Source organism: Aspergillus clavatus, genomic scaffold, assembly GCF_000002715.2.
Source record: "Aspergillus clavatus NRRL 1 1099423829805 genomic scaffold, whole genome shotgun sequence".
Taxonomy (NCBI): Eukaryota; Fungi; Ascomycota; class Eurotiomycetes; order Eurotiales; family Aspergillaceae; genus Aspergillus; species Aspergillus clavatus.
In genome coordinates, this window is record NW_001517094.1 from 3607340 (window position 1) to 3624294 (window position 16955).

The 16955-nt window shown below is 51.9% G+C and overlaps 6 protein-coding genes across 6 annotated transcripts, besides 1 other annotated feature; 5 read left to right on the top strand and 1 right to left on the bottom strand.

Moving 5' to 3' along the window:
* Positions 1–131: 131 nt before the first annotated feature.
* Positions 132–1190, top strand: ACLA_030020 (60S ribosomal protein eL15; the record flags this gene model as incomplete). Its single annotated transcript, XM_001269694.1, has 4 exons — positions 132–218; positions 517–673; positions 752–978; positions 1050–1190. The coding sequence occupies 4 exons, from the start codon at positions 132–134 to the stop codon at positions 1188–1190; spliced, it is 612 nt and encodes a 203-aa protein (XP_001269695.1).
* Positions 1191–2420: 1230 nt separating this feature from the next.
* Positions 2421–6150, top strand: ACLA_030030 (HECT-type E3 ubiquitin-protein ligase; the record flags this gene model as incomplete). Its single annotated transcript, XM_001269695.1, has 3 exons — positions 2421–2961; positions 3027–5165; positions 5231–6150. 3 exons carry the CDS (start codon positions 2421–2423, stop codon positions 6148–6150), a joined length of 3600 nt encoding a protein of 1199 aa, XP_001269696.1.
* A 302-nt stretch (positions 6151–6452) lies between these two features.
* Positions 6453–6487: a microsatellite.
* A 1836-nt stretch (positions 6488–8323) lies between these two features.
* Positions 8324–9817, top strand: ACLA_030040 (zinc-dependent alcohol dehydrogenase family protein; the record flags this gene model as incomplete). The annotated part of the gene is made up of 8 exons (XM_001269696.1): positions 8324–8361; positions 8424–8493; positions 8576–8644; positions 8711–8726; positions 8781–8981; positions 9048–9193; positions 9247–9559; positions 9624–9817. 8 exons carry the CDS (start codon positions 8324–8326, stop codon positions 9815–9817), a joined length of 1047 nt encoding a protein of 348 aa, XP_001269697.1.
* Positions 9818–10364: 547 nt separating this feature from the next.
* Positions 10365–11337, top strand: ACLA_030050 (uncharacterized protein; the record flags this gene model as incomplete). Its single annotated transcript, XM_001269697.1, has 2 exons — positions 10365–10759; positions 10902–11337. 2 exons carry the CDS (start codon positions 10365–10367, stop codon positions 11335–11337), a joined length of 831 nt encoding a protein of 276 aa, XP_001269698.1.
* Positions 11338–11852: 515 nt separating this feature from the next.
* Positions 11853–13393, bottom strand: ACLA_030060 (RING-H2 finger protein; the record flags this gene model as incomplete). The annotated part of the gene is made up of 3 exons (XM_001269698.1): positions 11853–12559; positions 12642–13127; positions 13276–13393. 3 exons carry the CDS (start codon positions 13391–13393, stop codon positions 11853–11855), a joined length of 1311 nt encoding a protein of 436 aa, XP_001269699.1.
* Positions 13394–14657: 1264 nt separating this feature from the next.
* On the top strand, positions 14658–16820 carry ACLA_030070 (histone acetyltransferase NGG1; the record flags this gene model as incomplete). Its single annotated transcript, XM_001269699.1, has 3 exons — positions 14658–15201; positions 15260–15786; positions 15843–16820. The coding sequence occupies 3 exons, from the start codon at positions 14658–14660 to the stop codon at positions 16818–16820; spliced, it is 2049 nt and encodes a 682-aa protein (XP_001269700.1).
* Positions 16821–16955: the final 135 nt, after the last annotated feature.

A 16955-nucleotide genomic window follows, 5' to 3' on the forward strand; every position in this document is an offset into this window, starting at 1 on the left:
ACGTTTTTCTTGGTGATTTTCCACGATTCCGGCTTGCGTGAAGATATCGCATTGAATTCTCAATTGCTCGATAATTCGCGAGACGGTCGGGTTTTTCTTTGAAGGCTTCAAATCTCTAACGCTCGTTCCAGATGGGTGCCCTCAAGTACGTGGAAGAGATCCAGAAGAAGAAGCAGTCCGACGTGATTCGCTTCCTGCTGCGTGTCCGTTGCTGGGAGGTGAGAATCCCCCCCTCTATTTCGAACATTTGACATCCCGCCGGGGAAGGAGAAAACTTCGTGTGTGTGCTTTGCCAATAGGGATACCCTCGCCTTTTTTTTTCTCCCACGAGGAAAGATAAAGGGTGTTACCGGGCGGCCTCGCAAGGAAAGAGATTACCGAAAACTTCTTGCTTGCAAATGCGGAAACTTTCGCCGGCGGAATGTGGATGTGGCACACAAGACAAGAACAGAACTTGGCTGCTTGTGCTGTCTTGCTATACACTCGTTGAACTTTGCTGAGAGTGCATCAATATAGCTCCGTCAACTGAACACTATCCACCGTGCTTCCCGTCCTTCTCGTCCCGACAAGGCTCGTCGTCTCGGCTACAAGGCCAAGCAGGGCTATGTTGTCTACCGTGTCCGTGTGAGACGTGGTGGCCGCAAGAGGCCCGTGCCTAAGGGTGCCACCTACGGTATGCGCTGAATTCCATACGATGCGGAAAGCGAAGTCGAAAAGAAGAAGGGAAACTAATGGGTTGTTCGATTTGCAGGCAAGCCCACCAACATGGGTGTTAACCAGCTCAAGTACCAGCGCGCTCTCCGTGCCACCGCTGAGGAGCGTGTCGGCCGCCGCTGCGCTAACCTGCGCGTCCTGAACTCCTACTGGATCAACCAGGACTCCACCTACAAGTACTTCGAGGTCATCCTCGTCGACCCTCAGCACAAGGCCATCCGCCGTGATGCCCGCATCAACTGGATCTGCAAGGCCGTCCACAAGGTTCGTTTACATTGTGTTGTCCAAGAAGATTGCGTCGTTCTTGTTTTTTTTGCTAACGAGACCTTTTCTAGCACCGCGAGAACCGTGGCCTCACCGCCACTGGCAAGAAGTCCCGTGGTATCAACAAGGGCCACCGCTACAACAACACCCGCCGTGGTCGCCGCCACACCTGGAAGCTCCACAACACCCAGAGCTTCTGGAGATACCGTTAAATTTAGAGCGCGGGGTGCTTTTGGGGGTTTGTGGTTATGGAAAATCTCTGTTGTTGAGGATGTGTTTATTCCAACAAAAACTCGCTTCTGTGACTTGGTCATTGAATCAACACGTCGCGAGCCTAATGCAACAGATCCTACGGGTCGGATGTTAGCAAAAACCTTTCTGCTCTCTGTTCACTTCTATGATTCCCTTTTAACGAAGTATGACGGCTGTTTCTCTCTGTTCAAGAACGCTTCCGCAGCTTGTAGTCACACGGTAGCCCAGATGCTGAGTCCTGACGATCGGGTGTGTTGGGATGACAATTGAACCCCCAAAAGTAGAAGACGTCAAGACTCCGAAGAGCTGGTGCATTACCATTATTGGAAGTTAAGAACCTGGAACAGGGTCTCAAGCAAATTAGCGATACCACTTTCGTCGGGACATGGGGACCACTAGGTGATAGACAATTCGACTAGACAGCCGTGGTGTGCCCAAAATAGCAGCAGTTCGTGGTATCCAAGCGTCACACCCAAGACCAGCGCCTAAACCGCGGGTCGACCCCCATGGCCGTGGTCCAGTAAGGCGGTCGGCAAAGGTGGGCTGTCGCAAGCGTTGTAAGACATCAATCAAACGGTTAGTTAGCTCAGGATTTGGTTGATCTTCTTGTTCACCCTTGTGTTTGCCTTGAGTCCGAGGTTTTCGAAATAATTAAATACTGAATCTCTTAAGGCTATCTATAGATAGATAGATATATATACCTTGGAGCTTGAAACTCTGGTTGATACTTGATAGATCATAGAACCCAACCCACCTGCCCTGACTAATCTGTTTCCTTACTCAGCCTTTATCACCATTATTATCGCTAGAGTTGCATCCGTTTCTCTATCCATTGCGGCTTCTTCCTCTGCTTCTGATGGGCATTTCGGCTGCCTGAGGTCATTTGCTGCCTGTCGATCTTGTTCCAAGTTTTCGCTCGGCAGGATCCGACCTTCTTCGCGTCTGCTTCTTCGCTCCTTCGTCTCTTCCTAGTCTCCTACTGTATCCTCTTCAATCAACCGCATCCCTGTACACGCTCTCTCTTATATTGATCAGACAACCCTCGCGTGCACCGTGCAATAAATCCCTCAATCTCCTAAGTGCGCCAATATCGTCGTCGTTTCACCTATAAACGGGCATATATTACCAACCCTAGAAGGTCGCGTCAATATCCATTTTTCAAGAGAGAGGCACGAGTAGATGCGCCCCATATGCCGTCACGGTCCGCGTACAACCAGCCTCACCCTCCGACTCTGAGCTCAACCGCCATCTTCCCGGACGCCACACTCCTTTCGTCGACGGAGAGGACTGCACCACACCATATTCGGCAAGATGTGCCCAACCTGCCAGCAATGACCGGCAATATCGCGGCGTCGCCCCCTGCCCATCGGGCCCATTCCCGTTCGATCAGTCACCCGTTCCCTGCTCCCTTCGGCAAGAGACGCAACCAGTCGGCTTTGCATCAGGAATTTCTGGACTCCGACGACGACGATGATGACGGACTTGAGGTGTCGCGTATGCCCGATCTACTCTCGAGTAGCCCGAGGAAAGGCCCTTCTCGTCCGATGCCGGGTGGGGATGTGAACTCGACGGGGGAATGTATGACATGCAACTCGACCGTGCGGTGGCCGCGGGGTCTCATGGTCTTTCGATGCACGGAGTGTTTGACTGTCAATGATTTGGAGCCGTATACTTCGAGTGATGTTAAGGCGGGAACGACTGGGAAGCCCGGGGCATCAATACCCAGGAAAGGTGGGTTTCCTCTGTCTAGTCCATCCCATTGTGGGCTGGAGTAAGCTAATGGGTTTGGATCATAGCGGTTCCCCTGTCGGTCGAAAGAACCAAATCGATTATCGACGGTTGCATCTCGACCTACCTACGACGGATTCTAGATGCGCCCGTGCCTCGGAACTTCGAAGTAGGGAATGTCGGCAAGCCCCCGATCGTGAGACAGGATGAGAATCGGTCGTATACACATAATCAAAACTCGGGACTTCTATCTGCGCCACGCGTGGATGCTCGAGCGCGCAGTTCATCTGCGTCCGGTAGACCCGGGAAGCCTGAATGGATTCATGGGACGTCGAATCACCCGAAACCCATGCCTAATCCTTTGGTACCGATTAGGGACGGAAATGATCCTCGAATGCGTAGTCGCAACAACTCGGACGTTCAGGCTCGGCCCAAGGCTGATCCCTCGCCCCGCGAGGCAGGGCGTCCGAGCGAACGAGAGCGTCCAGATCAACTCAGCCATCCTTACATCTTCAAGCCGCTGGAAGAGTATATAATATCTTCATTCCAAGGGTGTGCCTGTCTGAATGTGTCTTTCACTACAGCACAGCCGCCACCACCTACCAGTGTCAGTAGCGACAATTGTCCTCCGAAACCGAAGACTGAAACCAATGACTCCTCGTCACACGCACATCCCCCGGTTGAACCTGATGCGAAAACACTTCTGATCGGAGATCTGGGGGAGAATTCGTCCTGGTGGATGAACGACGGCGAGGTGGCCTACGGATCAAGTCACGGACAACCAAAGGAGAAGCCTTCTACGACTTCCTCAAGAGCAGTCACGTCCAGGAGTCCGCGCATCAACTGGTCTGAAGTCGTACAATGGTACCATCTGATTATGACGGCTGGCTCGTCCTGGATTGAAGTTTGGTCGCTCATGAACCCGCCGGACGAGCCTACTGAAGAAGCGTACAAGAGGGGCAAGAAATGGGAAGTTGCTGACTTGAGCGTGATGGAGAAAGATTTCACAGAAGCGCGCCTGCATTTGCATCGCACTCTACTCAAAGCTACTGAGAACCTAGTGAAGCGACCACGACGGCCTCTGCAAAAGCCCGAGGACATTCGGTTCCTTCTCATACTGCTTGCGAATCCATTAATACACCCATCAAGTCAGTCCATGAAGTCTGCATGTACCGCTTCGCCTGCGGCCCGAAGCGGTCGGCGGCCGTCTCATCCGAAGGATAGCGATGGGCGACTGGCTCCTCGTGATGTCAAGAACCCCCGCAAAGAGCATCCTGGGCCCCCTGCGCGAGGAGCAGGAGTGCCTAATCACCATTTTGGGATTGTCAAGCGCATCGTGGGCCTGATCGCACACTTACCCAACGATTGCCATCATTATCTCGTGTCTTGGTTCTCGCGCTTTTCTACAGGGCAGTTCGAAAAACTTGTCGATCTAGTGGGCAGTTTCGTCACCTATCGTCTGAGCCGGCAACATGGACGCAAACGCAGTGAGGCGATTGAGAACGACAACAGCCTAGTTCCTAGTTTCAATAGTGCTGCTGGAAATACTCCCGCTGAGTTGCACGCTGCCATCAATGGCCGGAGTCCAAGCAAGCCAGCCAAGGACAGCCGTGAGACGCCTGTGGTGTACGGCGATGATTGGCAAATTCGGGCGGCAGCCAGGTTGATGTCCCTGTTGTTTACTGCTAACAGCACGCATGTCGCTCGGAAACCGGATGCAGCATTAGGTCAAGAAGCCGGCTCTGCGAGTAGGGGTGTTGCCACTCGACGAGGCCACAAGATCCCAATCAGCTCATTCTACAACACGCTCTTGGATTACTCTGATCTTGTAGCGGATTTTGAAGCCTGGGAGTCGAAGACGACGAAATTCTCCTTCTGTCAATACCCTTATTTCCTTAGCATTTGGGCTAAGATACATATAATGGAGCATGACGCTCGACGACAGATGGAAGTCAAAGCTCGAGAAGCGTTCTTCAACAGTATCCTGAGTCGCAAAGCTGTCAGTCAATACCTTGTGCTGAAGGTCCGACGAGATTGTCTGGTCGATGACAGTCTGCGGAGCGTTAGTGAAGTAGTGGGGTCAAGTGAAGAGGAGATCAAGAAGGGTCTACGCATCGAGTTCGTGGGCGAGGAGGGCGTTGATGCTGGGGGGCTTCGCAAAGAGTGGTTTCTCTTGCTTGTTCGAGAAATCTTCGATCCTCACCACGGTACGTTTTATTTCACGCTTCCTGGAAGATGAGAGAGACATTATGAGGCTGACTGATAGATGAAGGACTCTTCCTTTACGATGAGGACTCCCAGTTCTGTTATTTCAATCCCTTCTGTTTCGAGTCTTCTGAGCAGTTCTTTTTGGTGGGAGTGCTCCTGGGACTGGCTATCTACAACTCGACAATTCTTGACATCGCTCTCCCTCCATTTGCCTTCAAGAAGCTCCTGGCTGCGGCGCCGCCAACCAGCGGGCCGCAACCCACGACTTCTCGGTCAAATTTCAAGTGTACGTTGGATGACCTAGCGGAATATCGGCCCGCGCTCGCCAAGGGACTGAGAGGTCTTTTGGAATTTGACGGGGATGTCATGGATACCTTCTGTTATGACTTTGTCGCCCATGTCGACCGCTACGGGGAGGTGGTAGCGGTGCCTCTCTGCCCTGGAGGCGAGAAGCGGCCAGTCACAAACGCCAACCGGCGAGAATTTGTGGACCTATATGTACATTACATGCTAGACACGGCGGTCGCGCGACAGTTCGAACCCTTCAAGAGAGGCTTCTTCACCGTCTGTGGTGGCAATGCGCTGTCGCTGTTCCGGCCCGAGGAGATTGAACTGCTGGTGCGCGGCTCGGATGAAGCGCTGGACGTGGCCTCGCTTCGCGCGGTTGCGACGTATGATAATTGGTCTCACCCGCGGCCAGAGAATGTGCCAGTGGTTCGGTGGTTCTGGGACTTCTTTGAGCAGGCTGATCCGCAGGCGCAGAGGAAGATTCTCTCGTTCATTACGGGCAGCGACCGGATCCCGGCTATGGGGGCTACGAGTCTGACGATCCGGGTGGCATGCCTGGGCGACGATACATCGCGGTACCCGATTGCACGAACGTGTTTCAACACGCTGGGGCTGTATCGATATGCAACGAGGCAGACGTTGGAACGGATGCTGTGGGACGCCGTGGGGAACAGTGAAGGGTTTGGACTGAAGTAGGTCGCCGAGTGAGAGACCAGTGTATACCCGAGGGGCTGGACCCTGTATAGTAGGCGGATGAGTTTGCTCCAGGCCATTTTTAGTCTATACATACTTTCTGTTTTTGTGATTACTTCCTTCGGTGACTGAGACCGGTCACCGTATGATTTCGGCGCCTGCATCTCATCCCACATGAGGACAGAGTAACCAGCCTTCTTATCCGACCATCGAATGGCTGTTTACTGCTAGTTAGGAAGACTCGAGTACGAAGTCCTCTGTATCTCATCTTGATCAGCTGAGCACGGGGAGGGCCCTCCAGCAGGAAAAAAAAAAAAAAAAAGAAAAAAGAAAAAGAAAAGACAGCTCAGATCAGCAAACCAGCCTCATAAATCACACAAGTCACCACTCATAGAGGCATTGGCGTGGGGTTTGGCCGGAGAGTTCTAGGCTGTGGTAACTTTTATTCTATTTGTATTTCCTTTTTTTTTTTTTTTCTTGAGACTCAAGGGCTATCTACCTGTCTACTTCATGCTCTCTGTCGGTGTCCAGTTGTTCATTTGTTTCTTTTGGTTTTTCAAGGGTAGTTAGGTTTATGGAGGAGGGGATATGCAGGAGACAGATCGTTTGACTATCCAGTGGGCTTCCCTTCGTACTTTGTGCCTGTCGTGGTTTGGGTTGGGGACCAAGACCAAGCCTGAGATAGTCTAGTCTAGTCGTCTGGAGGACTGGTTTTAGCATGAAGCTTCTGTGGAGAAGCGGTGAATTGTCCAGAGATCGGAGACTATAGCCTCAAGGCTGCATGTACCTAGGCTGTAGGTACTAGGTACATCCTATAAAGGATGGAGGAGTAGTAGGTAGGTGCCTTAGGTATGTACGAGGTTCTGTTGTTTGTTCTGAACTCTGAAAGGCCTGAGGCATGCAAACCACATACTACTAGTACACTGTAGTATGTGTGATCTGATCGTCTAGTCAGGAACTCTAGTTGAGTTCCTCTTTTTGCCGCCCTGCGTACCTACCCGTACCTGAATGGCATTCTCGCGGGCTCCAGAATAGTCTACAATCCAGACTGCTACTGGGTTAGTTAACTGCCATGTGGTTAGAAGGATTGTCTATCTATCCTGCTGTACAGTCTACGGAGTAGGTACACGCTACGGAGTACCGAGTCAGCCTCCATAGGATGAACCTGTTTCCCCTATGACGAGGTCATAGCGGGGCTCAATGGGCGGTCGTGTGGGGGAGGAACGTCATTGCGGATCCTGTGAGCAACTTTTAGGTTGAAAGTTGAGATGGGAAAAGCCCGGTTGATTTGGATCGAAAGACAGACATTCAGTAATTATGTAGTTAGTAGGGAGAGGGGGAGGGAGGGAGATAGGGACCAACTCGATGTCAGGGGTATGATGAGTATGACTATGAGTTGAATGAAGTCATGCTATCCACTTGGGGGAGTCGATGTCGAGAGAGAGATCCAGGACCTGAGGTTATTCCGGTGTACGGAGTACTGGTATTTTAAACCAGGTACCGACCCCAGATACTATCTGGTCAGAACAACACGTTCAGCGCTGAATCAGCATCCTGAATCATGATATTCTAGAGTACAAAGACGGAAGATAGTACATCACCTGATCGCATGCTGGGCACTGGTGACTGGCGGTTTCCAGGAACAGTTCCAGGGCAGAATACCCACTGGTACTGACTGGTACATACCATACCGGTACCGTACCATCTTGGATTTCTGATAGTGTCTGGTCTGTGTCTGTCTTTGGCGTTCTTCGGATGGATCCATGCAGATGGAATAGAATCACCCAGAATCCCATATGGCTGGGGCTGCGTGGGAAGAGGCAGAGGAAGAGGAAAAGATGAGCAGTCTGACTTCATTGGCAACCTGCATGCATTACTCTGTCTGGCTTGTCGTTTTCATTCCCATCGGTTCCCCTCCTTGGGTGATGAATCTTTTCAAGAGTCCCCTCGACATCATAAGTACTCGGGTCTTCCCTTCTGCTTTTCCCTTCTCTTCCGTCTCCTCTTCTCTTCTTCACCTTCCATCCTTCATATCCTCCCCGAGTCTAAATCCTTTTGTGAGTCCGCCCTGCCATCGTCTTGAGCTTCCGTTCTGTATCCTCCTCAGCAACCTGGAGACTAATGCCTTCATCGTGATAGACTCTTCATATCACTTTCCATATCAACCTCAATCACAATGGGTTCCACTCTTCCTCAGACCATGAAGGCGCTCAGGTAGGTTGTCATCCCAGTCAATCGATCACCAGGCCACCTTCGCTGATCACACCTCTCTATAGATATGAGAAGCCCGAGGTTCACGGCATCGTCCAGGTCCCTCTGCCCACTCTCCGTGACAACGACGTTTTGGTATGTTGCATCTAGCAATGGACGATCTTACAGACTCTTCTAGAAATCAATTGGCTGACCCGGTGATGTGGGTGGGTAATAGATCAAGGTCAAGGCCTGCGGTGTCTGCGGTACCGATCTGCACATCCACGAGGGTGAATTCATCGCCAAGGTTGGTTGATCCCTGATCCCTGTTGGACCCAATTGAAGAAGAGCTTTGCTGACCCTTTTGCGATAGTTCCCCCTGGTTCCTGGTATGCGCGAGTCCATCGAAAATGCTGTGGTAGAATGATGACTGACCTCTGCAGGCCACGAGACTGTTGGTGTTGTTGCTGCCGTTGGCCCCAAGGTCAAGGGCTTCGAGATTGGCGAGCGTGTTGTTGCTGACAACTCCGAGCTGTGCGGAGAGTGCTTCTACTGCCGTCGTGGTGATGAGCTGTTCTGCGAGCACTTTGAGGCTCACGGTGTCACCATGAACGGTGGCTTCGCCGAGTACTGCGCTTACCCAGGTATGTTGTGTCATCTTGGATTTTTTTTTTCTGGGGTAGTGACGGTCCCATTGACTGAATTTTTAGCCAAGCGTGTTTTCAAGATCAAGAACCTCTCCGATGTTGACGCCACCCTTCTCGAGCCCGCTTCCTGCGCCGCTCACGGTTTGGACAAGATCGCCCCCAAGATGGGCTCGTCCGTTCTTCTGTTCGGTGCTGGTCCCACTGGACTGGTATGTGGTTTACCTGGAGAGTTGTGACAAGGCTTAACTGACTGGGGAAATAGATCCTCGCCCAAATGCTCCGTCTCAACGGTGGATGCAAGGTCACCGTTGTTGCTCCTGAAGGACTGAAGATGGACCTCGCCAAGAACCTCGAGGCCGGTGACGAATACATTGCTCTCTCCCGCAAGGACCCCTCTGCTCAGTTCGAGCAGCTCAAGTCTGCGAACCCCTACGGCTTCGACATCGTCGTCGAGGCCACCGGCAACCTCAACATTCTCAATGACTCAATCAACTATGTTCGCCGTGGTGGTAAGCTGGTTGTGTACGGTGTGTACGCCAACAAGGACCGCGTCTCGTGGCCCCCTGCCAAGATCTGTAAGTGCCCCTTTTTTTTTGCCCCCTTTCGTCTTGTCGGGCATAGACTCATGAGGTTGTCTAGTCGGCGACGAGATCAACATTGTCGGCAGTTTCTCCGAGGTATACAAGTTCCCTGCTGCCATCGACTACCTTGACTCGGGCAAGGTCAAGGTCAAGGGCATTGTGAACAAGGTCTTCAAGCTCGAAGAGTGGGAGCAGTGCCTGGAGTCGATGAAGAACAAATCCGCCATCAAGGCCGCCATTGTTTTTGATTAGATGGGTTGAAACCCGGATAGACTTGGTTTTGGGGTCAGATAAAAGCGTCTGGATTACGGAACTGGGTTTGGAGATAATTCCATGTAATGACTTATGAGATTAGCAACACTATTCAGTGAATAATAGAAGATACCTACTGTTCATCATCGATATCCATAGGTCTGCGGTTTGAGATTAAAGAATGAGTAGTGATATATATTGTTTCCAGCAGTGAGGACCTTGAGGATATCTAAATCCCCAAAGAAGATGACGTATTCTGACAGGCATTCCGATCACAACACAAACCCTGTCAATAATAGAAATAAGCACACGAAGCTGCAATTATCTACAGAGGTTCCCCGTGTGCCACTATCATTTACTGATGCATAGTCTGTAGTGCATCCATATCTAGAAAATCAAATCATCCACCAGACTACACCCTCTCTTATCGGCTTATCACCAAGCATCTCCGCTCCACTCCCCTTCCCTCCCCCAAAAACCACAACCCAGAACCCACGCCCAACATCCATCCCATCCCTGCAAGACGAAAAGAGACAGACAAAAAAAAATGGTCAAACCCCTAACTTTCAAAGGCGACAAGCCCAAAAAGCGCAAACACCGCGAATATGCCGACCCCGAGACCAAATTCGGCCCTTCCGCCGCCTCCAAGACCTCCGACTCCACCACCCAGCCCAACACCAACACCGACGACACCGCCGAAGACCAGAGCTGGGTGACCGCCGACGCGCCCTCGGATATCGCCGGCCCCGTGCTCCTGGTTCTTGCCTCGGACCCGCCGACCTGCATCGCCAGCGACGCCAACGGCAAGGTGTTTGCGAGCGAGCTGGAGAATCTGATCGAGGGGGACGCGGCGACGGCGGAGCCGCACGATGTGCGGCAGGTGTGGGTTGCGACGCGGGTGGCGGGCACCGAGTCGTTTAGTTTCAAGGGACATCATGGGAGGTCTGTTTCGCTGGCCTTCTCCCTCCCCCCTCCCTCTCTCCCGGGCCTTTTCTTCCCGCCCTATTTAACTATGAAGGGATGGGAGGATATTGTACCGCAGGCTGACGCTGGTTGTGTGAACTAGATACTTAAGCTGCGACAGCTACGGCATCCTCAGCGCCTCGGCGGCGGCGATCTCGCACTACGAGTCCTTCCTCGCGCTGCCTGGCGACATCCCCGGTACCTTTGCGCTGCAGACCGGCGGCGGCGACAAGGAGGCGTTTGTGTGTGTGCGGGAGGCCGCGTCGAGCAGCAAGGCGAGCGGGAAGGTTGTGGAGGTGCGCGGGGACGCGGGGAGCGTGTCCTTCGAGACGACGGTGCGGATCCGCATGCAGGCGCGCTTCAAGCCGCGTATCAAGGCGAGTAAGGAGACGAGGGCGCGGGAGAAGATTAGTCGGAAGGAGCTGGAGGAGCTTGTCGGGAGGAGGTTGGGGGAGGAGGAGGTGAGGCGGTTGAAGAGGGCGAGGAGGGAGGGGAACTTCCATGAGGAGGTGCTGGATGTGAGGGTGAAGGGGAAGCATGATAAGTTTGCGTGGTAGGTTTTTTTATTTCTTTTTCTTCTCTCTGTTTCTCTCCTGTGCTGCTGATGGGGTGATGATGCTAACGGGGGTTTCAAGAAACTTGGTGCGATTTTGGTGGGAAATTTACCATGGGCTTGGTCCTGGATGAAGAAGATATTTGCATACATAAATGCGAAGGAAGCGGCATGCAGTCTTCACGTGCTGCGATGGCCAACTCGAGCCCGAGTACGAAGCCATGTTGCTGCTTGATTATACGGCTCCAGAGCTGTGCCAAGGGTGCCGAGTTTCAAGCCATTATGATATACCGGCACTCCAAAGCCTTTGAGGCTCTTCTTAAAGCCGCTGCACTGGCAGTATGCAATCTATCAAACATGTATTCATCTCTATACATTATGGTCTATAGACTGAGCAAGAGATATGAACTCGAAGCATAAAATCGTAAACATTGGGGGTATCGTCACCAGAACATGGTGCCAACTTTTCTTCATTTCCAGAATCGCGCCAGTTAAAAATGGAATACAGCCCAGAGAGAATCAGTCCTCGGTCGCGACATAATCCCGATGCACAATCATATCGTTCATGGGCGTCGTGTAGTATTCTGGCGGCAGAACGCTCTTCTTACACAGCGGGCAAAGACTGCTGATCTGAGTGAGAGAGGTATCGATGCAGTTGAGATGATAGATGTGACCGCATGGGAGTTCCCGCACGATAGACGCCCCCGATACAAAATCGTCAAGGCAAATTGCACAGGTCGACTGTGACCTGCTGAAAGATTCGCTTCGTTCTCGCACGGAGGGAGACCGGCTGCTCTCACTAATGACCACGGACTCGGGCAACCGGATGGTGGAACTGCTCGCATGAAGTTCTCTCTCCTGGTAAACTTGATAGTTTTTGAGTGTGGAATCGGCGGATTGGATGGATCGCGTATCGTTCGGTTCGGTAACATTGTTGAGATTTGTGTGGCCATGACTGTCTTTTAAGGATACTTTCGGTGGAACGTCCAGGTGTGGGTAAACGTATGTTGGTATCTGGTCCAGGACCTCTCGCGGAACCTTTATCTGATGTAATCCGAGGCTCTCGACATCGGCTTCGCCAGACGCAATACTCCTCCGTAAAGCTTCCCGGCGTTTCCTCTGCACGAATTGATAGCACAAGAGGAGAATGATGCTGAGGACCAAGACCATCCCAAGAATCGCGAGAATGAATCCCCAGAGACTGGGCATGTTTCGACGATCATCCGCTATTGTGAAAGAAAGTACATTCAAAGTCAGCTTACTAGGTACTCTCACGGTGATGTTAGTAGTGAAGAAGGCTAGACTTACACAACTCTATGACAGTGAACAGCCGGACGACGCCTCGCTGGTCCTGCCCCAAAGCAACCGGCTCCTCGACTGGAGCATTTGGGTCGAGGCCGGTTGTCCCATTACCAGAATACCAAGACAGCTGGCGCATGAGGGTCTCGCCAGCTGTACCGGGGATCGCATAGATAGGGAACTTATTCTGACTTTTCCAGACTCCGCCATCGCCCAAGTCCCAGATAGAATCCGCTGCTGGCGGTGGTTTCGAATCATTGCTCAGAGGGAGAAAGAAGATAAGCGCTTCGATATCATCTCGTCGCGACGCATTCAGAAAAGACTGGGTACAATCGATAGACACCCACGGCGCTAAGCCGATGTTGGTGAATCCAAACGGAGAGACACTGCTATACCGAGTCGCATTGGCCGGCACAAACGAGGCAGTGTTGTTGTTGCATGGGTCTTGCGGTTCAAGACTGGGCACGTAAAGAAGTCCTTTGATTGGACCTCTGTCTGGTGAATTTTCAGTTGATAGCGTTTGAACGGTATCACTGATTTCGAAATGGAGGCTGGCGCTCTCCTAGTGAAAGCCGCGGTGTAAGCCATCAACTCAAATGTGGACGCGCACCGTGAGCCGACCTAGTTCGTTGGCAGTACGTACATTGAATGCAGAAGTTGTATTCGTAACTCTGTCGGCTCCCGCGAAAAGCATCGCTGACGTAGCGAGCGACCGGGCTGCTGTAGTTATCCAGACCGGTTAGTCCTGAATTAGAGCTCATCATATGAGAAGTGCATATGTATATGCAGAATGTTGTTACGAGTAACATGCACCGCTCATGATGTGCAGATGACAGTGGGGGGGGGATCATACACATGCTTGCGATCAGCCACTCACAGTGTGTCCTTCAGCGTTGGGAAGCTGTCGAAATGAGAACTGGAAAGAGTCAAGGCTGAATTGACTACAGCATCTCGTATATTCGATTTCAGAGGACTAGAACATGGTACGCATATATGGGAGTATTATCAAGGTAAGATGCCAAAAAGAGGGGGAAGAAGACATAAAGGTTGTTCTCAATAGTCACAGATGATGGATTAATAGTACTGAATCCGACGATCAGTCCGAGAGTCTTGTGCTCAGGTACCGCAAGGTGGACAAGGCTCATCCAATTGGCTCTGCTCGAGTGAGAGACTATTCTTTTTTCTTTTCTTCCCCCTCCCAAGCTCTTGATAGGCACTGATGCACAGACATTGATTCGAATTCTCGTTCGGGGTTGTAGAGGTTGCAGAGCAAGAGACAAGCCGTTTGCGGCCACACTTGAATGACGTTTGCAGGGATGCGCCGTATCCTCAAAAATCGAGTCTGCAACCTGGAAGAGCTCGAGGATAGAATTCCTTCTTCATGTTTTATCCTCAGAGATGTAACCATACATAATGGCATCATCTGCAAGAGTTCGACCCATCTTCAGCTGTTTAGCAAGCTAGCCGACTGTGCCTGATCGACAAGTGGAGCTGCTACAATAGAGTGGGATAGATCGATCCATGAGAAGAGCCGTATCCATCCAAAGTCTTGCTAGACCAGGACAGGTAAAGAAGACTGTGTAGCTTCACAAATAAGATGATTATCTTTAGGAGCTTAATGACTGTCGCAGTCTGGGATGGTGAATTAGATAGAATATTGGTCTGAAGGAGACAACTAGAAAGTTAATGGACTATCATCACGTGGAATCACGTGCACTCATCACTATCAACAGCGCGATAACAGTTGCGCTCTTCTTCCCTGTAAACATCCCACCACTTACCTGCTCCTTCTCCTCCTTGCTGATTCTCTCGATTCAATCTGCTTCTAGTATGGCCTAGAGGACAAACAAGCCATTACATTCTTATCTGACTCCGGACCTATGGTCTTCGAGTAGGATACTCTTCTTTCAGGGACAGGGTTGTGCCTTTGCGCACGTCAGTCATTCTTCTCCTCCGGATACCACACGCATATCACCCGTCTTCTCAATCATCGAATTGATATCACACCTCCAATTCTCTTACAGAATGCCAGGTGCAAGCAAAGGCAAAGGTAAAGGCCGCGAAGCCCGCCCTTCGCGTAGCCGCAACACCACCCCCAGTTCCAGTTTCAGCGCTGCGCCAACCTCCGCTGCTACTCAGGCAAGCTATCTCGATAACGATGTCTCAAAGCTGCTCATCCCGGGTACCATCCAATATGGAGAAATTCTCGATCGCATGAACGGAGTTGGCCCAATTCCAGATTCCAAGTCGCTCGAGTCGTTGATGGAACATCTCAAGACCCTCAGTCAGCTGGCAGAGGCTCGTAGTGATGCGTGCGATGCCGGTATCAGAGAGCTTTCGCAGAAGCGCAAGGAAGTTGTTGAGGAGCAAGACTCTTACGATCGCGAAACCACATTGAAGATGAAGCGCGAGGCTGATGATGAGGAAGAGGAGCCTTCCAGAGCGTCCAAAGGAGGGAAACTCAAGAAGCGCAGGGAGCGCGGAGGAAGCACAAAGGAAGACCGTCCGTTGGCTCATGGTGCCCATGACATCGCCAGACAGGATGGTGGTGAAACTAAGGTTGAGGGAGGTGAGTTACTGTGCTTCTCTTATGGTCTCATTCACATGGCAGACGTCCTTTACAGCAGCACTCGCTGCTCTCCCCGGCCCATCTCCCATTATAAACCCAGCTAACGAGTCCAATCTAGCCGCTTCCCCAGCCTCTAAGAAGTCGAAAAATATGGCCGCCGAAGAGCCTTCTTCCCTTTCTCCCCCGTCCCTCACTTCTCCCAAGCCTGCCGTGACCGCTGCCGAAGCTGCTGCCGATGATGAATCTGCCTCGGACGAAGACATCGATGAGCATCAACCCGACCCTGCTCCTGCCATCCCTCAGCTTCAAGTTTTCGGTTCTAATCCACTTAAATTCGATGACCCGACCATCTATCACATTCGCGATGTCACGCCTGAGATGATGGATGATGAGAAGAAGGATATATACTGTGTCAATCGGTTCCCTAGAAGTGATCTCAGTCATATGATGGCGGGTGTCCCTCCCGATAAGGATTTCAGTAATGCCAAACCTACCAACCAGGTCAGCGCCAACACTTTTCTCGCTTACATCGATCCTTATGTTCGACCTTTGACCGAGGAGGACATTGCATTCTTGAAAGAAAAGGTTAGTCACTTGATCCTACTGTCCGATGTTCAACATGGTCGCTAAACATGGTACAGGGTGATCGAACTACCCCTTTTATAATGCCTCCTCGTGGCAAGAAACATTACACTGAGATCTGGGCCGAAGAGGATGGACTGATGAACGTTGATTCAGCCAATGGCGATCGCGAACATCTCCCCCTTAACCAGGGGCGCGGAAGCATCGACCAAGTCACCGATGAGACTGTTGAAACCGACAAGGTCTCTGTCGGGCCCCTGGTCAGCCGCCTCTATTCCCTCCTTCGTTATGAACACCGTGCCGACCCCGAGGATACATCTGCTACTGGCGCTACCAATGGAGAAGGTTCTTCCAGCGGCTTTCTCGGAGAATCTATGGACATTGATCAACCAGCGGGCGACTCTGAAAACAAACCACTTCCTTCGGCAACCTCATTCCCCGATGCTTCCCCCAGCGGCTTCAAAGTCCCAGCAGCCAAACTCGACCATGCCCAGCTGGATGAGCGCCTCAAAGCAGAGCTTCGTCATATCGGCTTCCTCGGGGCAGATGACAATCCGGACTACGATGCTCACTACGACGATGACATTGCACAGCGCCTGCGTTTGCTGCAGAGTGAACTGAAGAAACAAATGATCGTCAATCATGCGCGTAAAACGCGTCTTCTGGATATCGCTCGCGAGCGCATGGCGCACCAGGAATACACCACAATCCACGACGATCTCGACTCCCAGGTGCAGCAGGCCTATCTCAAGCGTACCCGCACTCTAGGCAAGAGCAAGAAAGGCTCGCAGGCGAAGCACCGACCTGGCGGAGCCGGCGGAGCCGGTGTCGCCGCAGCCGGGGTGGGCCGCCCTGCCATCGGCGATGTGGCCCGCACACTCATGGACCGTCGCAAGCGTTGGCAGGAGTGCATCGGGCCTATCTTCAAGGACTCGAAGACCTCGGTCCCGAGCAAGGAGGAGACCATCTTCGACCCAGCTGTCATGGCCGAGTACGAGAAAACCGAACTCGAGGGCTGGGACGAGGAGCAGGAGTAAGGTTCTGCCGGCTGGTTACCGGGCAGACCTTCGATCCTTGGTCTAGTTTTCTAAACTTTTTTTATTTGCTTCTCTCTTCTTGCGATTTTTTTGATGACATACCCCTGTACCAATGAAGGCGTTTTTACAAGGTGG